Source organism: Petaurus breviceps, unplaced genomic scaffold (assembly GCF_028583685.1).
Source record: "Petaurus breviceps papuanus isolate PSGF00001 unplaced genomic scaffold, PetGlider_PUasm1.0 180, whole genome shotgun sequence".
Classification (NCBI taxonomy): domain Eukaryota; kingdom Metazoa; phylum Chordata; class Mammalia; order Diprotodontia; family Petauridae; genus Petaurus; species Petaurus breviceps.
This window is the reverse complement of record NW_027185782.1, coordinates 1,946,023-1,971,447: the sequence shown is the minus strand read 5'-3', so window position 1 is coordinate 1,971,447 and position 25,425 is coordinate 1,946,023. Positions and strand designations below refer to the sequence as shown.

Here is a 25,425-nt window from a genome sequence, read left to right as displayed (position 1 = left end):
CATTCATGGCACCAGTCAAACCACTGCAAACAGTGTCCTTGGTTCCAGTCACAACTGACTTTGTAGTATCTAGGCCTCCCTGAACAGCTCCTTTGGCCACATTCATGGTGCCAGTGATTCCAGTGCAGACAGTGTCTTTAGTGCCGGTTGCTATTTTTTGTGTGGTGTCCAAGCCAGTCTGGAGGGCTCCCTTGGCTATGTTTGTGGCACCAGTGACACCAGTCAGTACAGTGTCCTTAGTTCCACATAAGGCCGATTTTGTGGTGTCCAGACCTCCCTGAACAGCTCCTTTGGCCACATTCACTGCACCAGTGACTCCAGTGCAGACAGTATCTTTAGTGCCTGTTGCTATTTTTTGTGTGGTGTCCAAGCCAGTCTGGAGGACTCCCTTGGCTACGTTTGTGGCACCAGTGACACCAGTCAGTACAGTGTCCTTGGTTCCACCTAAGACTGATTTTGTGGTGTCCAGACCTCCTTGGACAGCTCCTTTGGCCACATTTATGGCACTAGTAACTCCAGTGCAAACAGTGTCCTTAGTGCCAGTTGCTATGTTTTGTGTCATGTCTAAGCCACTCTGAACAGCTCCTTTGGCCATTTTGGCTGCACCAGTCATACCACTGAGAACAGTGTCCTTGGTTCCAGTCACAACTAACTTTGTGGTGTCCAGACTTCCCTGAACAGTTCCTTTGGCCACATTGACTGCTGTAGTGACTCCAGTGCAAACAGTGTCTTTAGTGCCAGTTGCTATGTTTTGTGTAGTATTTAAACCACTCTGGACAGCTCCTTTGGCTGCGTTCATGGCACCAGTCATGCCACTGAGAACAGTATCCTTGGTTCCAGTCACAACTGACTTTGTAGTATCTAGACCTCCCTGGACAGCTCCTTTGGCTGCATTCATGGCACCAGTGACTCCAGTGCAGACAGTGTCTTTAGTGCTGGTTGCTATGTTTTGTGTGGTGTCCAAGCCAGTCTGGAGGGCTCCCTTGGCTACATTTGTGGCACCAGTGACACCAGTCAGTACAGTGTCCTTGGTTCCACCTAAGACTGATTGTGAGGTGTCTAGACCTCCCTGCACAGCTCCTTTGGCCACATTCACTGCACCAGTGACTCCACTGATGACAGTGTCCTTTGTGCCAGTTGCTATGTTTTTTGTAGTGTCTAAGCCACTCTGGACAGCTCCTTTGGCCACATTCACTGCACTTGTTACTCCACTACACACAAAGTCTTTAGTTCCAGACACAGCTGTTTTTGCGGTGTTCACACTTCCCTCAATGACCCCTGTTGCAATAGCCTGGGTGGCCCCTTTTGCTGTGTCCATGGCACCAGTGACTCCCTTGCAGACAGTGTCCTTGGTGCTGCTCACAATTGACTTGGTGGAGTCTAGACCCCCCTGAACCATGCCTTTGGCCATATCCATCATATTGGCTATCCCAGGAGTGTCCTTTTTCCCAGTCACCTTTGAGCATGCCTCCTTCATCTCAGACATTTCCTGATGGACAGAGAGATTGGAGGTCAGGGAAGGGCTTGGAAAGTCTCATTTCACTTTTTCCTTTACCCTTAATTACTATTTTATGTTTTTTTAATGGCATAATAATAACATCTCAGAGTTGGAATGGATATCAATGGTCCTCAAATCTAACATATACCTGACTAAGAATTCCCTTTCCAACTTCCCTGACCAATGGTTACCCAGCCTTCATTTGAAAACTTCCAAAGAATGGGATTTCACTCTTTGCTCATGCAGTCCATCCTATTTTTAGCCACATCTCTTCACCTGGTCAAGGGATTTGGGAGATTGCTTAATCAAGTAGGGGACCTTGTTACTTTCATGTTTATTTTGAATTCCCCTTAGGGAAAAGTGGCAAGGACATTCTTTCCATCGATTATTCTATGTGTAAGTATTTAGCAAGTACTAATTAAAAGTTGGGCTCTGTGATTGGCTATGCTATGGGAAAGGCCAGAGAAAAAGACCTGGATTCTAACCTTGGAGAACTCCATATCAAATTAAGCATATAAAGTTTATGTGTAGGAAAAGATGACTAATCATTCAAGACCACATATGCCTAGGGTCCAATAAGTGGCCTAATTAGTAACATCTGTAGAACATTCAAGGAAGAAGGGTCCAGATTATGGAGTGCCTTGAATGCCAAGTTCAGGTAGTGAGCCTGTAGGAATGAGGAGCCATAGAAAGTTTCTGGGTGGGGAGTCACATGATGAAAACAATATTCAAGGAAGATTAATCTGGTGGCAAGTATGATATTCTTCACTACCATTCATGAAGTCCCCAGGGACCATCTTATTCCCCATGCCCACACCCAGGGATCATAGTATTATGTCTCCCCTGATATTTCACCCTTCTTACCTTTCCTGGTGGTTTCTCCTCCAACCTGACCAGGCTCCCGGAGGTATGCTCATCTGCAGTGGAACCTGTAGAGATGACATACTTAGAGACCAGAGGAAGGGGATCTAGAGGGTGAAGCTGAATTAGGGCACATGGGAATCTAAAGGGCAGGACAGACAGAGCGACATGTTAAGCCACTTGTGAATCCAGCAGTCAGTGCTTGGACACTATAAAACTCCAAAGATCAGAGAGGGTCCGGACAGGTGTGTTCGCTCAGCCATCAGAGACTGTAGTGGTCATTCCAGTCTAATCAGGTACAGAGCAGACCCCAATGAAGGTTATGCCTTTTGTTTCCTCTGACCATATCCAACCTCCCAGCCTACATCTGGCTATGACCAGAGGGGTAGTGTCTGTCCAGGGTTATGGAGCATCCCACATTTCACCTCACATTGTCCCCACTTCACCTGAGCTGGGGATAAGGAGTTGTCCCCAACAGTCACCAAGGGCTTTGACTATGCCGGGGACCTCTCTGAAAGTCCAGTCCTTCCCACTTATCCTTTTTCCCCCCTCACTGACTTCCTATAAATCCTAAAAGGACAGGAGACCATGAAAACTGGGGGTGGAGGTTGAAGGAATAAGTGAGAAGAGTTGGGGTGGCACTGACAGTGAGGTATGTCTGGAAAGTGAGACTTAGGGGTGGGGGAGGTCTTTCATTTTGTGTAACATGCTGTCCTTGAAGTAAGGACACAGAAACTTAACCCATCAGAGTGTTCCCTTCTCCCTCCACTCTCTCTGGCTTTGGGCTCTGATGGGGCCCCTGGGAGGGGTTTGCAGAGGTGGTATTGTGGTCACCCTCCCAGCGCACGACATCTGCCTCCCCTTAGTGACCCATTAGGGGGTTTCCTTGACCTTCAGGGAGCCTGGTTCCATCTGAACCTTTGCAGCAGTTTACTGGCCACAGCTTTCTAGCTGCATCAGGGTGGCAGTTCAAAGGTTCACAATAGTAGGTGGCATCCTGGAACCTCCCCTTCAGCCCCCCTTGGTGCTGAATCTCCAGGGGCAGGGAGCCAGCAGGCGCTCCTCTCCCTGCTGCCAGCTCACCCTGTGCTCTGAATTGGCAGCTGTGACACCCCAAGCTGAGGTATGTGGGACAGGAGTCAGATAGCTGAGGCTCAGGGGCCAGTCCTCAGCTGGTTGGGGGGGATTTGTGGGGGAGGGAATGTCTCTGACCTAGCACTAGGACAGATTCACAGAATCTTAGAGTTACAAGAGACCTTAGAAATCATTTTATTCAACTTGTGCCTGATCAGTAATTTCTTCTCTACCCACTTGGATAGTCCCCCAGCCTCTGCTTGAAGACCTCACTGTCTCCTGAGGCAGCCCATTCCATTTTTGGACAGCGTGGACTGTTAGGAGGCTTCCCCCAACCCCTTTACATCAAGTATAAATTTACCTTCCTGAAGCTTCCCCCTATGATTACTCCCCTTTGACATCTGCCTCAATTCCCACTATCTGACCCCCAACTCACCCACTATTTGACCCACTACTCACACCCTGAACACCTTTCTACCCTGTCTTCTCTTACAGGATGATACCATCCCCAAGAGCCTCACAGGAAGTTCAGGCTGAACTAGGGAGAACCCCAGGGCTTGGGAGTGGAAAGGTAGACTAAATAATGGACCCAGTCCAGATAATAGAGATTCCTCAGTTTCCCCTTCTTCCCTAAGTGATAAAATGAGGCTCTCTACTAGCCTCTTCTGTTGTTTGTCTCAGTCTCTCTTTCTCTCTCACACATATACCATGTGGCTTCTGTACAGAATATTAAGGGTTGACCCCCTGGGGCTGGTGTGGCAAGGGAGGAAGCTGGCAGTAAACCAGTTTCCAGGGGCAGCTTTAGGGTTCTGAGAAGATTCTAGTCTGCTCTGCTATTTCTTACCCATGTGGCTTTGGGAAAGTAGCAGCCTCTCTGAACTTTGGTTTTCCCATTGGTAAAATGCAACAGTTGGATTAGATAGCCCCTAAGGCTCCTATCAGCTCTAATTCCGGTAATGCTATGAATCTCTTGTCTAGAGATGGAAATTGGGAGAATCACTCCCTAGGACCAGCCTGATGGGCATCAAGCCCTCACTCTCAAGGGGATGCTAGGTAGCGAGGTGGGGCAGTGAATAGAATGTTGAGCTTGGAGTCAGAAAGATGAGTTCAAATTCTGCCCTAGATACTTATTTGCTGTGTGACAAATCATTTGACCTCTTTGCCTCAGTTTCCTCATCTGTAAAATGGGAATAATAATAGCACCTTCCTCCTAGGTTTTTTATGATGTAATAATGCATATATAGTGTTTTGAAAACCTTAAAGTGCTATATAAATGTTATCTATTATTATTATTGATGCTATTGTTATGCCAGAGGACTATCAGGCCCTCTCCTATCCCCCAGGTCCCCTTCCTTCCAACACATACTCACTCTGTTGGGCATTAGGCCCGGACTTGATGTTCCCACGAGCCTCTTTGGATGAGTTAGAAGAAAACAGGTTTCGGGCTGAGCCAAAGAGGGGCAAGCTTCCTAGAAAATTGCCCAGAGTCTGCAAAGAGAGGAGATAGGTTTAGAGAAGGGGTGAGGCAGAGAAAGGTGGTTGGGACTACCTTTGTCCCCACTGCCTTTTGTGGTCCCTGGATGACTGACTACAAAGCTTGGGTACAGGGAAGAGCTCAGGCTTTTAGTTCTGGCTGCACCTCTGACTTCTGGGTCTTTGGGACAAGTTATTGTTTCTTTCTGGGCCTCAGTTTCCTTATCTATCAAATAGGAATAATAACTGCGGTTGGATGAAGAAAACAAACCGGATAGAAAAAACACTTTAGAAAATACAAACAGTGCTTCGAACACATCTAAGGTATTGACATCATCAGCCTGCATCCCCACTCTTTTCCCTCTAGGCATGTCATCCTCATCCCCCGTGGTCCTAAAATAGGTCCTTGGTTCCTCTCCCCACCTCCTCCATCCTGGTTTGCCCCCCAGCTTCCCTTGGACTAGTGTAGATCATGCTGCAAGGGGAATGCCGTGGGATGGAGGAACAGCCACTGAGGGCTAGGGACACCCGCCTTCTCCAGCCTACCTGGGACTTGGACTTGGGCTCATGGCCCCGGTTTGGGGCTGCTGCTCCTTCCTCTCCAGTCGACATAGTGATACTGGGGAAGTTGAGGGAGGAGTAAGAGTGAGCAAGACCAAGACAGTGGGAGCCTCCCAACAGTCCCACACATCCTTTTGCCGTTTCCCCTCACCACCTTACAGAGAATGAGTGTGGTGCCATGGAAAGGGCATCAGACTCTGCAGTCAAGATTTCATCTTAGTTAAGACTTTATCTGTTACTGTATCCTGTGCACTAACCTGATCCTAAAATGAGGGGCTTGAATGGGTTAATCTCAAAAGTTCCTTCCAGCATTAAACCTGTGAGCCTTTAGAGCCCTTCACTTCTTCCTTCCCATAGTTTCCTGCCCCATCTCCTTCAGACCTACCCCCCCCAGCTTGCTACTTCGTCTCCCTTAAACCTGCTCCCCAGTTTGCTGCCCCATCTCCCTCAAACCTGCCCCCCATTTGCTGCCCCATCCCCCTCAGACCTGCCTCCCAGTTTGCTGCTCCATCTCCTTCAGACCTGCCCCCCTAGATTACTGCCCCATCTCCCTCAGACCTACCCCCCATTTGCTGCCCCATTCCCCTCAGACCTGCCTCCCCATTTGCTGCCTCATCTCCCTCAGACCTGCCTTCCCATAGCTTGCCACCTCATCTCTCTCAGATGCCCCCCAGTTTGTTGCCCCATTATTCCCTCAGATCTGCCCTCCCACAACTTGCTACCCACCTCTCCCTCAGATGCTTCCCCAACTTTCTGCCCTATCTCCCCAAGATTTCTTTCCTTTAACACTCTGCCACTTTTTTGCACCCCACACCCACCCTACCCCCATCCCACAGCCTTCCTGATATTCCTTTGCCATATCTGGGAGTAAGACAAAGAAGTTAGAACAATTCAAACAGCCAGGTCTCAGGCTTGTTGGGTCCTTTTTCTGTGGAAAAGGGCAGGCTCCCACAGTACCAGTCCTTCCCTTCTAGATATCGATGCTGCCTTTAAGACACTGGAAACTTAGCTGAGGCTCAGAGCCCATGCTCACTAACCTGGACTGAGTTGGGAAGTTGTTGGGTCTTTGCTCCCAAAAGAGAAGGTATCTGCTGGGTGGGAGCTGCGGTCTCCCAGCTTGGATCAAAGTCTGTGTACCTGCCCTCTACCGGCTACTCTGGCCCTTATAGCAAGGGGGAGGGAAGGCAGGCCACCTGACAGGCTGAGATGGGAGGGAGGAGCAAATCTGGGCTGGGGAGGGCCCCAAAGCCTAGTGGGACAGTCCATGGGGGATCACATGTTGCCTCTTCCCCTTCCCGCCCCCATCCATCTGGGCTCTGTGCCCTGCCCAAGCTGGAGGGCCAGCTGATGACACCTTTGTTCCATTCCCAGAGGCCTTAGGGGAAGGGAGGAATGGGGGGGGGGAAGGGCACCATCAACTCCCGCCCTCCACAATCCCTCCCCCACCATCTGGGACAGAGGGAACACTTTGTGAGAACATTAGGTGACTCACCATATGGGTAGGGGAAAGAGTGTCCAGGGCAGGGAGGAGACCAGTGGGACAACTCAGGGATTTGGGGTTCCCATCCCCTCCAGAAGCCCTGGGCAACTTTGGGTTGGTGATTGCTTCATTCTTTACCTTCCTTTTCTGGTCCATAAACTGGACCAGGCAAGGTGAGCTTTATATCCAGGGTGGAACAAGTTGGAGTGGAGGAGGCAATTAGTGGGCTCCTGGATAGTATAATGTGGAGTTGGTTAATAGGGATACTTATGGGGATCACATATAAGGGCCCCTGAGACCTGGAACTCTCTCCATCGGCTAGCTCCCTCAGACCCCAAGGAGCTGGGCCCCTGGCTTGGTGGATAGGCCCTCAGGAAATGGAACATAGAATGTCAGAGCCCCAAAGGGACCCTAGAATATGGAATGAGAGCCGGGAGACTCGTAGAACAGAACCCAGCCCTTCAGAGCTGGGAGAGATCTCAGAATATAGGATGGAGAATATTGGTGGGAGAGAACACAGAGGAAAGGTGGGGTGAAGAAGTCCAGCAGAGGCTGCCCAGACCCTCCTTTGCCCTCCCCTGGGAAAATGGCTTATGGCTTAGCCAGACCCTGGGGTGTGTATCTGTGTATGTGGGGAGTGGGGATGGGGGGAAGTGCAGGGCTGAGGAAGCAGCAGGCTTGGACCTGAGGGAGTTGCCCTGTTGGCCAATCAAAGAGGTGCCGATCTTTCTGTCAACAAATATTACAGAGTTTCCATATTTGGGGGTCTAGCCCTACACTCGGTTGCTCTGTGGCTGGAGACAGAAGACTAAGCTGAGTTCCCCATCTTGTGTGGCCAGGGAGCCAGCCTACATAGGTAAGCAGAGAGAGTTCACAATCCCAGGTCATTTGGAGAGACAAGAAGTCAGGCTGGAGGAGTCCAAGAAACTTCCTGGAGGTAGCATTTGAGCCCATTCAAAGAGAGGTATGACTTGAAGGTTGCAGGGAGGGGCATTTCAGGGAGGAATGAGGGGAATGAAGTTAGGGCATATGAGAAGACAAGGAGATCCTTCACCCACTGACTTCTGGTGTGACTTCAGGCAAGTTGTTTTCAGTCTTAGTTCCTCCATCTGGACAATGAGGTTGAATTACCCTGGGACTCCCTGGGGTGTAGGTAGATGTCAAGTGTCTCATTTTTGGGGCAAGGCAGCATGTGGTTTCTAAAGCTTGATTTGTACTGAGTCTGGGTGGCAGAGGGTGGGGACCTGGGATGGGGGTGGGCTCAAACTATTGTGCCCGGCCTTGGGGGTGAGGGCAGCTGTCCTCAAAGATCCTGGTTTCCTTGCCTCCAGAGCTTGTTTGCTAAACAGTCTGGGACTCAGTGCCCTTATGCCTCATCTCTCCACATTCCCTTCCTCTTACCCCCCATCCCCAGCCAAACCTCTCCTCTCATCCCAGCAAGGCCAAGCCTTGCCAAGGGTGACGGGAAGGAGGTGTCCAGTTTGGCCCACCCAGGCATCACCTCCTCCCTGGATTTGTGGGTGTGGACATTGACCAACCTAGTCTGTGCAAAGCAAGAACTCAGAAAGGCGGCTTCCTACGGGGGGTAGGTGGGTGGGATGGAGGTCATGAGTCACAGATTCCAAGTTAACAGGGACCTTTAGAGATCATCTAGTCCACTTCCTCATTTTGCAGGTGAAGAAAGTAAGGCACAGAGAATTGAAGTGACTTGCTCAGTGTCATACAATAGTGTCAGATGCAGGATTTGAATCCAGGTCCTCTGACTCCCAATCTAGTTCTCTTCTCACAGTGTACATCACCTTGCCTCACAGCCATACCTGTCTCTCCAGTTACAGAGCACCCATCTTCCTTCTCTCCCTCAAATGGCTTCTCTCCTTTCAGGACTAGAGAACAACTTAGTATAGTAGAAAGAGCTCTGACTGGGCAAGCCACTCCCCTTCTCTAAGCCTCAGTTTCCCCATCTGTAAAACAAAAAAATTGGAGTCTGAGATCCCTTCCAGCTTTATCATTGACACTTATTTGTAATTTAACTTCTGAACCTTGTTGTAAGTAGGGATGATTCTATTTACAGATCACAGGCTTGTTTCCAGGAAAGGAACTTTAAAGTTTATAAAGTATTAGCCAACAACCCTGTCCCACTAACTCTGCTGTGTGACCTTGGAGAAACCATTTCCTGCTTTGGCCTCTTTCTTCTTCTGTAAAGTGAGTGGATTGGTCTAGATCAGAGCTTCTAAACCTGGCATCTAGTGACTCCTTTTTTGATGGATAGATTTTGGAGGGTCCATGAACTTGAATGGGAAAAAAAGGTCAGTTAATTTCAATAGAATTAATTTCTTTTGTAATCCTATGTGTTTTTTATGCATTTAAAAATAGTCTATGTGAAGGGATCCCTAGACTTCCCCAGACTTCCAGAAAAGGTCCATGACACAGCTAGATGGTCTTGAAGGTCCCTTCACAGCTGTGATAGTCCAGGTTCTAAGAGTCCCTCCAACCTCTTAAATATTCCGTGACTTTCTCTCTCTCTGGTTTGTCAGGGCCCAGCCTTGCCCCACCCCTATGAGAGCATCCTCTAATACCCCATGGCCTGATAATAAAAAGCTCCAGGACTGATTGATGTTACCTTGGATGCAAGAGCACATTACTTGAATGCTTCTGGGATTTCTCCTTTTAGTGGTGTGGGCTCCATTGAGGCAGATCAAGGCCATGATCTAACTTAGTAGAGAGTCTTCGGATAGTTGCTTTGGTAGAAAAGCAAATTTCTCCTTCATGGACAGCCTGGTGATCAGAGGATTTTAGGGAGCCCCTATTTTGAGCTGGAAGGTACCTTAGGAGCCATGTAGTCCAAACCCTTTCTTTTACAGATGAGTAAAATGAGGCTGACAGAGATTCAGTGACTCCCACATGTGAACTTCACTGACCTTAATGAAGCTCTGGTCACCCCAGGCCTTTACTTTTTCTCCTTTCTCCTTCCCTTTTCCACCTACCCCTCCCCTCTTCTCCCTATTATGTGCTAGGCACTGTGCTAAGCTCTGGGGACATGAAGGAAGGCAACAGACAGCTCCTTCTCTCAAGGACCTCACAGTCTAATGGGGAGACAACAGGCAAACAATTGTATACAAACAAATTATGTACAGGATTAATAGGAAATAATAGAGGGGAATTCAGAGGGTTGGAAAAGGCTGACTTTATCTGGGACTTGGAAGGATCCAGGGAAACCAGGGGGTGGAGATGAGGAGGGACAGGGCCTTTGAGAGTTCAGGGTCACCTCCCCACAGGGATGAAACATCAGTATGGGACTCCAAGGGAGGAGGGCACTTCATTCTTATAACCTTTGCCTGCCCATAACATTCTGTGACCTTCACAGCAGTCCTAGGTTGGGGTCAAGGAGGTGTCTTATTTCAACACTTCACAGGTGAGGAAAATAACAGCTAGAGAGGGGAAAGGGACTTGCCCAAGGTCACTCAATGAGTCAGTGGTAAGAGTCAAGATTGGGTCAGGCATCTTTTTCCCTGGGCAGAAGAATTGGTGTTCATGGCAGCTCAGGACTCCTAGTAGCCATTTCTCTAGCCTACTTGAGAGGAAAAAGGGAAGAAAGTAAAAGAGGTGGTTCAAACTGGCATCCCTCCATCAGGATCCTGGGGCACCTTGGCAGAGCTTCCTCATCAGGTCACTAAATAGTAGCATAGTGATTAGAGCACTAAACTTGGATTTAGGAAAAACTTCATTAGAATCCTGATTCTGACACTTACTGGCTGTGTGACCCTGGGCAAATCACTTAACCTGAACCAGCCTCAGTTTCCTCATCTGTCAAAATGGGAATGATAACAATAGGACCTACCTTAGGATATTGTGAAGGTCATATGAGAGTATATGTAATGTACTTTGCAAAGCTGAAGGTGTTATGTAAGTGCTGGCTATGGTTATTTCTCAGACAGATATATCTTTCCAATCTCCTCTTTCTAATTACAACTCAGTTACTGAATCATCGGTTCTGGTGGAGTGCTTATAGAATGGTAATGATGGAAGGGCAGAGAGGTTAAGTCACACAGATAGGAAATGGCAGACCTTAGACTCGAACCCAGGGCCTCTCATTCCAAATCCAGTACACTGAGCAATAGAACTCTGGTACTTGTGTCAAAGGACCTGAATTCAAATCCCATTTCTGCCATTTACTTCCTGTGTGACCTAGGGCTAATCATTCAACCTCCTGGGCCTTAAACATCCCTGTCTGTAGGTGACTTCTGAGGTTCTGTCCACCTCTAAATCCATGCTCCAAATGCCACCCAGAATATCCTATGAATTTCCAAATCCTGTGTTTTTAGTTGGGATGGATATATGGAGCTATGCTTCCCTCCATTGGGCTACAATCCACACCGGGCCTTTGCTCCTTCCATCCCCTTTTCCCTTCCTCTGCACCTCTCCAAGCTCTCCCACCCCTCCCAAGCATGCTCTCCTGACTACCGGTACAGCGATGATCTTCCCCCTCCTCCTTGAAGTTACTCCAGTGCGCCAGTCCTAGACGAGGAAGCTGAGGAGTCAGAGACCCAAACTGGCCTTTAGCCAACATAAAACCAACTTTATTTAGAGGCAGCCCAGAAAGCCAACCACACACAGCTATTGCACTCCCTCCTGGTCCTCCCAGTGTGCCTTCACACCTTACCTCCCCCCACCCAACCTCCATCTTGGGATGGGCTTGGGTCAGCCTGTTTTTAGTGTCTCAGCTCAGGTCAAGGTTAGAAGATGGGGAAGGGAGGGCCACTGTAAGGTTAACTTAGTCTGAAGTCTTGGGCAGGGGAAGATGCATTATTCCCAAAGCTGCTGGGCCCTCCTGAGGGCAAAGGCTACCTCACTACCTACTGAGTGGGGTCAAGGCAGCAATAGAGACTGGCCCCTGAAAATCATCTCCCCACATCTCTTACCCCAAATCAGTGGCTTTGGGGTGAGGCAGGAACTATGTCCCTCCCTTTCTTCATCCCTTCTTCCCTTCTTTTCAGCTCTAAATCTAGGCTTTTTCCTTCCTTCCTTCCTTCCTTCCTTCCTTCCTTCCTTCCTTCCTTCCTTCCTTCCTTCCTTCCTTCCTTCCTTCCTTCCTTCCTTCCTTCCTTCCTCCTCCCCCCTCCCTCCCTCCCTCTCTCCCACTTATCCCACAGTCTAGATAAAAGAACTTTAAATCACTGACCAATAGCTGCAGAGACTGGCTTTCCCCACCTTAGAAAGAGCACCTGAACCATCACTTCTGAGGAAGAAAAGACATTTCTGACACATTGGGTATGGATGCTTCCTCCCTCCTCTTCCCCAGGGTTCTGTCCTCAGCCTTCCTCATTTGACTTTCCCTCCCCAGGCAACTTCATTGGAAGCCCTTGGTTTTCATTTTCACCTGTGGGCAGATAAGTCTCAGGTTTATATATTCAGCCCCCACCTCTTCTCCGAGTATCCCCTCTGTCCAACCTTAAGTTCAGATTGGTTCTCCCATTTGCACTGTCCCAAGTACATCCTTCCTTTCCCAGCTCAAAGAGAGGCCCAAGTATTCAGGTTCTAGTTGACAAAAACAGGTCTTCAGGGCTTCAGGACCCCTGTCCCTTGGGGGAGGCCCTTAGAGGACAGGCAGGGCTGAGGAGAGGGAGATGTCTGATCCTAAACCTGCCCTTTTTAAACCCAGCAGCTGATATTTGTTCATTGGTCAAGAGGGAAAGACTTCTCAGAAGTCTAGCTCAGGCATTATTGTTGCCTTCTTGACCTCCTGGCTGGGGACTGTGGGTGGCTCGACTTCCTCCACCACAGAGGCCTCCTGAGCAGCTCGCCATGCCTCTTGTTGGGCCACCCAATCCATATTGGCCCAACGGTCCTCCAGCGAGTTGGGCCTATGGCCTACCACCACCTCATCGACCTGGTCTATCAGTTCCTGTGGGGTACAGGGCCGCTCCACTATTAAGGGTGAGAAGGGCCCCACCAGCCAGGGCAGGGGGATGCTCTGTAAGACGAAATCCAGGAGTTCATCCACGGTCGTGTGGGCCTGTGCCATGTGGCCGCGGCCCTTTGCCAGAATTGAGGGTGGCAGATCATGGAAGGAGCGGGCGGCTGAGAAGGCCTGATGCAGCTCTTCCACACTCTGCTGGACCTCCAGTACCTTTGCCTGGACGGCCAGGGGCAGCCCCTGCACGCTAGCTGCCAGCGTCTCACATGTGACCTGGAGCTCCTGAGTTAGGTCTCGGGACAGGTCCAGAGTTTGCGATTCCACCTAGAGAAAGAAGGAAGAACTCGGCTGGGTGTCACAAAAAGTCCAAGGTGGGAATTAGTCCAAAATATATGTGAAAAGGAGTATACACTGCCTCCTCTTAGACAAGTTATCATCCAACCTCTGCTTAAAGATATCTAGTGATGGGAAACTTACCATCCTCCGGAGGCAACACTTTTCACACTGTTAAAGCAGCTTTCCTTTGGTTGAGCAGAAATCACCCTTTCTACACTCACTGTCTGCCCTCCCCCCGTTATTCCTAATGATCACTTTTATTCCCCTTCCTCCTGATGTCAGGTATGGCATTGTCTACTCCCTCCCCTTCCCCTTCATACTTCCTTCCCTGGACTTAACCTTCCCTGTTGTTTCAATGAGCCCTCATTAGGGCTTAGTCTCCAGCTTCAGCTATAGTAATGAGAGCTAGCATTTCTACAGCACTTGAAAGTTTGCACAAATCACTTTACACATGACTTCATTTGATCCTCACAACCACCAGGGGCAGGAGGTAGTGCTATTATTGTCCCTATTTTACATATGAGGAGACTGAGGCTGACACAGGTTAAGTGACTTGTCCAGGGGCAACCCAACTGAGGCAGGATTTGAACTCAGGTCTTCCTGATTCCAAGTCCATTAACTCCAGTGGTATCAATTTCAAATAAAAACAGAGCCACTAATCTGTACATAAAGCATCCCTATTGGCTGCATCTTTACTAATTTTAAACTGTGGTGTTATATATGTTTTTATTTTAAATTTATATTTTATTTTGTTAAGTATTTTCCTTTTATATTTTATTTAATAGCTTCTTTTTATATTTTATTTAATATTTTAATTTTGTTAAATATCTCCCAGTTCCATTTTAATCTGGTTTGGGTTGCTTCTGGCTGCCCTCAGGTCGCATGTGGGTTCTACCCCTCTGCAATACATAGCTGCCTGTCTGTGTAGCATCCCGGTTACCTTCCTCTCAATATGCCTCAGCTTGTCAATGTAGTTCTTACAGTGTGGTGGCCAGAGTGGAACACAGCTCTTCAGCAGCTAGGGGAGAGGACTCTTCTGCCCCAGTACCACCACAGACCATGTTAGCCCCTCTGCTGGCTCTAGCTCACCCTGTAGACTGGTGGGAAGCAGGCAGTATGCCAAGGTGCCCAGATCTCTCTAACTTAAATTACTTGTTAGCCACACTTCCTCCCCATCCTAAACTTGTACTGACGAGGGTAGGACTTCACATTTACTCATTAGATTTCCTCTTTTGTCCCCCGCCCACCTCACTTCCAAGTCTGTCTCACTCAGTATTTGGAAAGGGCTGTACTTATGGCGAATTCATCCACCTTCATTCTTTTCTGTTGGAAACCCTCTCTGGACCAAGCCACCATCCTGTTTCCTTGGATAGAAAGGCACCTGGATCATTAAAAAAGGAATTCCCATCTGCTTTGCAGCTGTATCCTAAGGACTAGGACCTTTCCATTTGACTTGATACTGAAAACTCCCCAAAGTGTTGTCTTCCCCATTAGAGTGTGAATTTTGTGAGAGCAGGACCGTCTGACTTTTCCATTTGCATCTCTGGCACTTAGCAAAGGGATTTGCATACAGTAAGTGCTTCATAAATGCTTCAGTCATTCAGTGTTGATGAGGATGATGAATCATTAAGAGATCCCAGTTCTCCTTCCATCCCCAGAGTATGGGCATCCATACTCTCATCTTAGGCCTCTTCTGTTTTTCATCCCATGGTTTAAATTATAAAATATTTCTATGAGCATGGCTTCTAAATCTGTGTTTCTAACTTTGACTTCTTCCCAAGGCTCTGGCCTCTACATTTCCAGATATTATTAAATAACTAACTGTATATTGCACTTTACAAATGTAGCCAATGTATCCTTCATTTATCCTTAAAACAACCTTTTGAGGTCGGTACTATTGGTATTATAGACCACTAGGTGGCGCAGCGGACAGATAATGGCACCAGGTGTAGAGTCAGAAAGATTCATCTTCCTGAGTTCAAATCCTTCCTCCGAGATTTACTAGCTGTGTGACCCTAGGCAAGTCATTTAACCCTATTTGCCTGTTTCCTCATCTGTAAAAAATGAGCTGGAGAAGAAAATGGCAAGTCGCTCTAGTATTTTTGTCAAGTAAATCCCAAATGGGGCTATGGAGAGTCAGAAATGACTGAATAACAATAATTATTGGTTATTATCCCCATTTTATAGATTAGGAAATGAAGGTTCAGGGGGGTGATGTGATTTGTTAATTTTCATGAAGTTAAATAAATGATGCAAAAGGATTTGAAACAAAGTCTCTCCTGACACCAGGCCCAGTGTTACATGCTAGCTAACTAGGAAAGTTGCTTTTATCTCTAGGGGCCTTAGTTTCAACACAAATAAAATAAAGTAGTTGGAGTAAATGACCTCTCCAGTCTGTTCCCTCTTCATTATTCCCTCTGCAACTGACCTAGTTTAGAGCCTCATCTCTCACCTGGACTAACAGCCTCCCTGCCTCTAGTTTTGCCCTTGCTAACCTGCCTTCCATAGACCCCATTCATTTTCCTAAAGCAAAGGTCTTAACCGGTCACTGTCTGGCTCTAAAACCTTCAATGGCTTCCTTCTGCCTAGAGGATAAGATAAAAACTTAACTTGATGTACAAGGCCCTTCATAATCTGGCTGTAACTTGACTTTCTAGCCATATCTCTCCTTCCTCCCCTTCACACACTCAATGTTCCAACCAAACTGGACTAAAGAGCTGTTCCTTCAATTCCATCTGCTGCTTTCTGCCTCCACACATTCTTACAGTTATAACTAAGGATTGGTGCCTGGGGTCTGCCAAATTTAGGGGTGCTGGATTTTTCTTCTGTGCAGAAACAGAGTGGGGCACCTGGTTAGCAAGACTCACTAGTTACACTAGGAAACCACCAGATGCCGTACTGGTCAAGGCTCTTCCCTGAACCCACACTGAGGGGGTCTCCCTAGTAGCTACATTTCTTTCAGTTCCAATCTGCTTTGCACCCCCAGCTATGACCCATTCGCCTCTGCTCAGCTGCTTGCCCTAGGCTTGATTTCATCTCCTTATATGAAATCCTGAGATATTTGAGCAAGTTTCCTTCCTTAACTCATTACTCATGACATTTTGTCAGGACCTTCCCTCTTCCCCTATCACATTCCACCTTTTATCACATGTCTTTGTGTACATGTCTTAGCCTCCCTACCATGAGCTCCTTGAAGGCAAGGGACTGGATCACATTTTTTTTTTTCTATCTGATAAATACTTGCTGAATAGAACTCCACTGTACTGTATTCCCCAAAAGAAAGAGCACCAGACTATCCCACTGCCAGATTTAAAGCTGTGCTATGGGAAATTCCATTCCTATCCTTTTTATTTTTGGAGGGGGGAAGGCAGGGCAGTTGGGGTTAAGTGACTTGCCCAAGGTCACACAGCTAGTAAGTGTTAAGTGTCTGATACCAGATTTGAGCTCAGGTCCTCCTGACTCCAGGGCCGGTGCTCTATCCACTGCAGCCACCTAGCTGCCCCTATCCTTTTTCTTAAAGGAGAAAGTCCATTCCTTGGGGTGAGTCCATTGCTGATCCTCCTGGGCATGATGGGGTTACCACAGTGTAGCTTCTATGACTCCTGTTCACTTCTCACTCTCTTATCTTCACCTCTCCCTATGGACTGGCTGCTTCTCAGCTATCTATCTTCCCAGCTATATTCCCAGCTATTTTCACACTCCCACATCTCCCTCACCCTTCAAAATTCTCACTAGATCTTATCATCCCTGCTAGCTTATCATCCTGTACTTCTTTTCCTTTTCAACCTGAGTAAACTCCCGGATAAATCCGTCTATGCAAGGTGCTTCCATTTCTTCTCTTTTCTGTCTAAACCCTCTGCATTCTGGGTTCTGATCTCATCATTCCACAGAAATGACTCTGCAAATTTACCAGTATCTTCACTGACAAATCAAATGGCCTTCTTGACATCTCTGCAGCAGTTCTCCCTGCTGATTATGATTTCCTTCTGGATGGGCTCTCCTCTCTAGGTTTCATGACACTGTTTCTCTGTCTCTGTCTCTCCCTCTCCCTCCCTCCTCTTCCTCCTCCTCCTCCTCTTATCTGCCCAACCAAATCTTCTTCGGTTTACTTTGCTGGTTCTTCATCCAAGTCAAGTAGGTAACTATTTGGGTAACCCCTCAGGCTCTTTCCTGGTCTCCTTACTATCTCAGTAATCTCATTAGTTTTTGTGAATTCAGAGATCCTTTCTATGCATATTATTCCCGGACCTGTAAACTCAGCTCCTGCCTCTTTCCTGAGCCATATCACCTGAGTCTTTATATCACCAACTGCTTTTTGGACATCTCAAACTGGATATCCCTTAGGCAAGGAAGATGACAAATTAAAGAATTCATTCCCTGACCTCCTGTAGATTGCAGTTTAATAAATGTCAGGACCCGGATTCTTAAGATCATAAGATTTTGAGCAGAAAAGGAACTCCAGTCTAACCCCCTCATTTGCCCAAGGAATTTGAGTGACTTGCTTTAAGTCACACAACCAGGTCAGTAGCCTAACTCAGACCCTCTGCCTCCAGATCATGGTCCTTCAGCTACCCCTGACTGTCTTTTTTTTTTTTTAAGCAATCAGGGTTAAGTAACTTGCTCAAGGTTACACGGCCAGTTATTTCTGGGTGTGGTGCTGAGTGTCTGAGCCTGGGATTCGATCTCCAGGTCGTTCTGACACTGGAGCCGGTGCTCTTACTCGCTGTGCTACCTGGCCGCCCCACCCCCAACTGTCTTATTCGGATGTGGCATTCTCCCCAATTAATTCACTTCTGGTTGTTGTTTAGTCATTTAAATTGTGTCCGACTCCTCTCGACCCCATTTGGGATTTTCTTGGCAAAAACACCGGAGTGCTTTGCTCTTTCCTTCTCCAGTTCATTTTACAGATGAGAAAACTGAGGCCGAGAGCAGTTTGACTTGCCCAGGGTCACACAGCTAGTAAGTGTTTGAACTCAGGACTTCTTGACTCCAGTCCAACATTCTAGCCACTGTGCTACCTAGTTGTCTTAGGTAGGGAAAATTAGGTCCAGGGAGTCATCCCAGTTAGGCCAGAAATCTTTCCATCCCACTCTCACTCCAGACAGGTACCCTGGGAATGGTCATGGCCTGGATAGGGCCCCTGAACCCCATTACCTGGCTCTGGCGGCATTCTTCATCCTGGTGACTCCAGTCTTGCCACAGCTGCTTTAGCCTTCCCTCCCCACCCTGGAAGTTGTGATCTGAGCCATGCTTCATGTAGTGAATCTGTTTTAAGGGAGAGAAGTTGAGGGGGAAGGAGTATCAGAGCTAGGATTACATCCCTGGGGTTCAAGGAGCAAAAGGTGGGTGCTGGGGGTTGTTGTGCCCAAGGAGGGGGCCTAGTTCTAGCTCTACCTCTGGGAGACCTTCCCTGAGAATTCTTACCAAAAGGAATGGATCTCTTCCCCAGTCCTGGAGGACGGGTACTCTGACCTGTATTGCCTATTTGAGCAGAGTGGATCACATTTATCTAAGCATGTTACTATGCCCCTCATGGTATAGTTGTATTGTGGGTTGGGGTATAGGGGAAAAATGGAAGAGCAGTCCCCCAAAGAGTTCCAAAGTATTATCTGTAGGAATTTCAGGTTCCTACCTGCTATTCCTAGGAAGGTGAGCTCCCTGAGGGCAAGGCCCAAGTCTCTCTGCTTCCCCTAAACTCCCTGAGGACAAGGCTCTGGGAATATTTCTTTTCCTTAACATGGCATTCGAAGCCCTCCACAATTTGGCTGGTCAGTCTTATTTATCAATATTCTCCATGATACACAATATATTTCCATTAAACTGGCCTAAAGTTCTCATTCCTCTCCCAACTCTCCACCCCTAGTCCTGGCTGAGCATGGGACCGGCCTCTAGGGAGCCTGAAGGAGGGCTAGGATTTGGAGAATAGATGTAAGGCTGGGGAGGGCATTGCAAGCCAGGCAATGATATGAGCAAAAATTCAGAGGTGTGAATGAGGCAGGTCTGGTTAATGTGAAGATGATAGATGAAAAGTAGCTTGGGGACAGGAGGTAAAAAACTTAAGGGCCAGGGAACATTGAATGTCGACCCAGAGAAGAAAGGAGGCAGATACAAGCCTAGATCTATTCTTAGAGTAAGGTGGGGGGGACATGAATTTCAGAGGTCAGGAAAAGCTTCCTCACCTCCCCAGTCTTTTCCTCAGGCCTAGCATTGCTTTTTAAAAAGACCCAAATGTTTCCTCCCTCATCTGAGCTCAGGCTTAGAGGGACCATAGGAGTGACATTTTCCATTAGATCGTGAACTTCTCCAGGGCAGGGCCTGTCTTTTGTCCTTTGTATCTCCAGGACTTACTTAACATTGTGACTGGTATATGGTAAGTGCTTAATAAATGTTTATTGATTGAATGACTCTGGGGGGATGAGAAGGAGCTCAGAGACCTTTCTGAGAATAGGTTTGAGAAAGATCATAGGAAAAAGAGCTGGAAGGGCCCTTAGAAATCATCTAGTTTAACCATTTTACAGATGGGCAAATTAAGGCCCAGAGAAAGGTTAAATACATGGATATTAAAATTAGGGAGGAGAAAACAGGAAGCCCGAGGGACCTGAAGGGGGGCAAACAGATTTCACTTTTGCTTCTGCCCTCACTGTGTAGGGGTGAGCAGCCTTGGAGGGCCAGGCATCACAAGGAGAGAGGAGTCTTACCATCTCCAGAGCGTCATGTAGCTGGGTGAAAGATTCCTGGGCTTTGTGCTTTTTCTGGCGGAGTCTGCCCAGTGAGTGCTGGTATACCCGCTGTTGGAGTTGAGATGACAATGATCCCAGCCGAACAAAGTAGCTTGTCTGATGCCGGTCTGCCCCTGGGGCCAGGGCCCCACCTTCAGCTGCTGCAGCAGCCAGCTCATCTGTGGCCCAGAAAAAGTGTGGTTTAGGGGTACCTGTTCTGGGATGGGCACTATAGCCAATACTGCTTTCCAGCTCCCAGTCCTAAACCTCCTTGGAAACCATGGGAGTTGACTAAGTGTGGGGGAGGGAGAAGGTGTCACAGATGAATTTGGAAGAATGATAGTTATGGTGCTTAGAGCTACCTGAAAGGGTCTTCAGCAATCACTTAGGCCATTAGGGTCACCTAGGCCAACGGGGTCACCCAGACCCGTGAGGTCACCCAGGCTAGGCCAGTGGGGTCAAACTCAAGTGGAAAAAGGGGCCAGTAAACTGAACATAAGGATCTCTGCAGGTCACAGATGGCCATAGAAAGCCACATTCATATTGTCTATGTTCTAGGATAGTTGATTTATTTCGTTAAATATTTCCCAATCACATTTTGATCTGGTTTGGTTGTACTAGGGAGTGTTGCAGCATCAGGGCTAGCCCCAGGCCTCTGATCTAGTCTACACTTCTTGTTTTACATATGGGAAAACTAGGTCCGAAAGGAACAGTGACTTGCCCAGAGTCACACAGCTAGGTAATGAAAGAGCTGGGGTGAACCCAGGTCCTTAATCCCCTGATCTTTCCATGTGTACCATATATCTAACCCCAGCTCTCATGCTCCCATGGTCACCCCCAAACTCCAATATAAATCTGCTTCAGACAAGCTGGGTTCCTCACTAGTTTCTTCAGAGACAACCTGCTTATTCCCACCTCTAAGCCTTTCTTATGCTGCCATCACTGTGTGTGTGTGTGTGTTAGTCTTCCCACCACTGCTGAGAGGGATTTAGGCAAGAATTATTTCCCCATTTCAAAAAAGAAACTCAGGTAAAGACAGAAGAAAGGGCTTGTCTAAAGTCACACATCAAGTTAGAGCCTGGACCAGAACCCCAGTTTCCTGCTTCCCAGCTCAGATTCCTTCCTCTGCACTATATTTCTATCTCTTCTCAGACTCCTACAATCTTATTCTTCTCTTCTATCCCTCAACCTCATTTTACAGATGAGGAAACTGAGGCCCAGAGGGAAATGACTTGCCCAGGATCACACAATAAGTCAGTGTCACAGCTGGGATTAGAACTTTGGGTTCTCGCCCCATTTCTAGCCTTTTCCACTGTACTGCACAGTATTTCTCTCTTGAGTCAAGGGACCTGGATTCATATTTGGCCTCTGATGCTTAGAACTTATTGGTAAACCATCTAATCTAGCTGGGGTCTATTTCCTAGATGATATCTGAGGGCCCTTCTAGCTCTGGATCTGGGTTCCAATGATTGATGGAGATCCCTCAGGGTCACTGAGGAAATGGAAACTTCCTATGCCATCCTATACATGTGCAGGTTGCCCATATGGCCCTGGCCTCATTCTATCCCTTGAGGGGCCAGAGCTCTGGCTATTTATGGAACATGCTTGAGTCCTTAGTTATGAAACAAGAGACCAGTTTTGCGACCTTAGGCAAGTCACTTCCCCTCTTGGGACTAAGTTTCCCTGACTAAAAAGAGTGGATTGAACTAGATGATCCTTAAGGTTCCTTCTGACTCTGACAGCATATTCTAATATCCTACACTCCAAGGTTCTACAGTTTTCATAATTCTGTGATTTGAAGATCTTACGAGTTCAGGATGTGATCTAGTGGAAAGAACATTGAATTTAACGTTGGGAGACCCAGGTTCATGTCCTGGCTCCAGTAGCTGTGTGCTATTGTGCTAGCTGTGTGACCCTGAGGGAATCATTTTAGCCCTCTGCCTCAGATTCCTTATCTGAGGAGAAAGATTGTACTACCTACCTGATAGAGCTGCCATGAGGATCAAATGAGATAATGTGGTCCAAGTGATGATAGCTTGCATTTCTATGACACCCTAAAGTTTACAAAGGGCTTTCCTCATGAGCACCCTGTGTTAAGGGAGTATAAATTATATTATTCTCATTTTACAGAGGGGGAAACAGAGGCATTGGGGGGGGGTCAGGGAAAGTGGCCTGCCTAGTCTCAGACAGTGCTGGATCCAGCCCAGGTCATGGTCATCATTATTGTTGTCTCTGCCTGACCATTTCCAGGTCATGCACTGAAAGGTGGGTGGAAGGGATGGTTAGCTCAGGGCTGGGATCTCACCAAGTTCCTCATCAGTCATGGGTAGAAAGTGATCGATTAGTTCTTCAGACTTGTCCAGCATGGCATCCACACCGTTGGTCACCATCTGTCCCACGCGGGTGCCCATTACTGTGTCTACCCCACTGGTTACAACTGAACGAGTCAAATCCACACTCCATCGCCGACTTTTTTGGGCCAGGCCCACCACTCTTGTTACACTGTTGGTTACCGCGTCCTTGGCTGATGTCACCACCTTGTGAGGGGAGCAGTGCCATGCTTGAGATCCTGCTAAACCCTGGGAACTCAGATTCTCTCCTTCTCTCCACTACCCTGGACCTATCAGGTATTCGACTCCCTTTTCTGGATTTTTGGCTAGAAATCAAGATTCTTTGTCTGCCAACCCCTGACAGCCCCTATCAGCCCATAACCCCCTCCCTCTTTCTTCAGCTCCAAGGTCTCCAGGATCACAGGATTTAGAGGTCTAAGGGACTTTAAGGTCATTTAGCCTAACCAACAGATGAAGAAAACAAGGGTCAAGGAAGTCCAATGGCTTGCCAAAATCATACAGGTAATGTTATTAAATAGGAGAACCTGGGTCTGAATCTAGATTTGATTCAAAATCCAGGGGGCTTTCTACCCTCTGCCTTGATGCCTCTACTACAAAATTCTGGGCTGTGAGTTAGGATTCCTGAGTTTCTTTCTTTATAAGTCCTGGCAATTCATTACCCACCCTTACAACTCCCCAGGCCTCTAGGGTCTTCTCATTCCTGCATCAGATTCAAAAGTTGCAGGTTAAGATCCCATTTCCTTTCCAGCTCTTGTGTGCTATGGGACCTCAGAGAAATCCCTTACCTTCTCTTTTCCATCTCCTGAATGGGAGAAGTGACTCTTTCACTTTGTTCCCTTATGCATATTAGCAAAACTCATTTGTGTTTGTTTTCAGTTGGTAAAAATGGCACTTCTCTGAAGCCCAGCTCCAAAGCACACCACAGGAGAATGGGGTTTAGTCTCAGGCTTTCCTCAGCACAAGGACTCCTAATTCCCCCATCCTATGTTCAAACCCTGCCCCCTCTTGTGTCCCATCTTCTCTACGTGGCACAGCACCTCCCTACTTGTCCCAGAATACCTCCTGAGAGGGCTGCCGGAGGAAGGGAAACTTCTTCTCCAGCTTGTCCAGGCCCTTGCAGGCATATTCATTCACTGAAGTAACTGGAGAGACACAGACACATGCACTCAGGGGGAGATATATACTGAGCCAAGCACATCCATAGAGCTGGAGTGAGGGCAGGATAACTGTAGCTGTTAGAGGACAACCCTTGTACTCCTTTGGCAGTTAGAAAAGTTAAAAACAAACAAAACAATTGGTTAAAATTGGGAGTTATTAGGTAACAACATCCTCTCTTACCCACCCATTGCCCCTTGTATCCCAGAGCCCAAGATCTCTTTTTGTCCACAAGTGGGTAGTCTTCCCCCCCTCCCTTGCAATGGAAGTGATCTTTAAAGTGTTGATTGGGGTGGGAGTGGGGAGTGGTGGTGGCTGAATACACCTGTAATCCCTATTATTGGGGAGACTGAGGCTGGTGGATGAGTGGGAACTTGGGGGCTCTGAGCCGCAGTGTTTGCATGTTTGCACTAAGGCTGATGCCAGGATGAGGAGTCCCTGGGAGTGGGCAGTCACCAGCCCATCTCAGGAAGGGCAAACCAGGCCAGTTCAGAAATGGAGCTGGTCAAAGCTTGGAGAAGGTCAGTAGTGGGATGGAGCATGTGATTGGTTACTGCATTATTTCCATACTTGGTGAAAAAGGGAAACCTAGTCTCAGAAAAGGGAAAGAAGAGAAAGGAAAAGAAAAGAAAGCTGACTGCAAGGTATGTGTCTTGTCACTTGTCTCCAGGGACAAAAAAGGCTAGGCACAACTGTTTAAAGAGTCAGAAAGAGAAGAGGCAAAGAGACCCATGCTTTCCTTGCCCACACTGAGAGACTGACATGTAGACTCCGAGCTGGAGAAAGAGAAGTGGAGGCAGACGGAGAGACAGACAGAGCAAGAGGAAGCAGACTCTAAGGATGTTTGAATCACTGACTGCTCATAATGACACCGACCCACTTTTCTTCTCTGCTTCAGCTTCCCGAGCTTGGACTCTACAAACGAAATGAGCTACAAAAGAAGTCGTAGCAAGACTGGACAAATTGGTAACATGTCTATTACAGAATCTCCTGGTGAGTCTGACCTGTTTAGGGGAATTATTTCATAGAATCCATGCTTTAGGGCTGAAAAGGACCTTAAGAAATCATCCAGCCCGATCTTTTTTTTTCTCCATAGATGAGAAGAGGACAAGCCCAGAGAGGGGAAGGAACTTGCCTAAGGTCACACAGAGCTGGGATTCTGAACTTGGCTCTTATGACTCCAGTTCCAGTACTCAGGCAGCTGGCGAGGCAGTGGAGAGAGCCCCTGGAGTCAGGAAGACCTGAATTCAAATCTGGCCTCAGACACTAATGAGCTATATGACTCTGGGCAAGTCATTTAATAGCTTCTGTTTGCCTCAGTTTCCTCAAATGTAAAATGGGGAATGATAGGAGGGGATGATAATAGCACCTACTTCTCAAGGTTGCTTTGAGGAGATAATATTGGTAAAGTACTTGGCTTGGTGACTGGCACTTAGCAGGTGCTGAATAAATGCTTTTTCCCCCACTGCACCATGAAGTTGATATTTGAGCAGTGAAAGGATCACCAGTAATTCATAGATACAGTGAAATTGCGTCTTTTGAATTAGTTCCAGGGTGAACTGCTCCAAAAGAGCTATGACTACACACAGTAGGCTTACCTAGTCTCAAAATTACCTTTCTAATTCACAAATTGACCATGTCATTGTCCTGCTCAAAACATCTTTCGTGTCTCCCTGTTGCCAGAGTCCAAGTTCCTTCTCCAGCTTGGCATTCAAGACCTTTCAAAGTCTGGCCTTCAAGGCCTTTCACAATCCATGCCCCACTACTTTCTCCCTCTTTTCTCCTCCCTCAGCTTGGCATTCATGGCCTTCCAATACCCATTTATACAGATGGTGGCCCCAGGTCCTCTTTGTTTCTGCCTGCTGCAGTCCTGTTTTTCCTTGGATCGTTTGCCACCTCCTTCTCTGGGAAGCTTTTCTCCTGATTGCCCCAGCTAATAGCATTGTTTGCCTCAAGAAATGTTCTCCGTGCACTTGGGCTGGGTTTCTCCTGTGCCTTTATCA

At 47.6% G+C, this 25,425-nt stretch overlaps 2 protein-coding genes and 1 long non-coding RNA gene across 3 annotated transcripts in view; 1 reads left to right on the top strand and 2 right to left on the bottom strand.

The window, feature by feature from the left end:
* Positions 1-6,631, bottom strand: part of PLIN4 (perilipin 4) — a 10,781-nt gene extending 4,150 nt beyond the window's left edge. Inside the window, 6 exon segments of the mRNA XM_069086775.1 lie at position 1; positions 4-1,489; positions 2,363-2,427; positions 4,804-4,921; positions 5,453-5,525; positions 6,505-6,631. The exon segment at position 1 is cut by the window's left edge and continues 1,778 nt beyond it. Coding sequence (XP_068942876.1) covers position 1; positions 4-1,489; positions 2,363-2,427; positions 4,804-4,921; positions 5,453-5,518 — 1,736 coding nt within the window. The 5' untranslated portion in view covers positions 5,519-5,525; positions 6,505-6,631.
* Positions 6,632-7,704: 1,073 nt separating this feature from the next.
* Positions 7,705-24,890, top strand: LOC138160222 (uncharacterized). Its single transcript, XR_011168105.1, has 3 exons — positions 7,705-7,911; positions 24,321-24,415; positions 24,519-24,890. It is a non-coding gene; the product is annotated as an uncharacterized lncRNA (long non-coding RNA).
* The window catches only part of PLIN5 (perilipin 5), a 43,200-nt gene continuing 29,996 nt past the window's right edge, over positions 12,222-25,425 (bottom strand). Inside the window, exons 4-8 of the mRNA XM_069086790.1 lie at positions 23,327-23,409; positions 22,222-22,453; positions 19,896-20,095; positions 18,352-18,462; positions 12,222-13,185 (exon numbers count right to left, since the gene is read on the bottom strand). Of these exons, the coding sequence (XP_068942891.1) occupies positions 12,646-13,185; positions 18,352-18,462; positions 19,896-20,095; positions 22,222-22,453; positions 23,327-23,409 (1,166 nt within the window). The 3' untranslated portion in view covers positions 12,222-12,645. The remainder of the gene's footprint in view (positions 13,186-18,351; positions 18,463-19,895; positions 20,096-22,221; positions 22,454-23,326; positions 23,410-25,425) is intronic.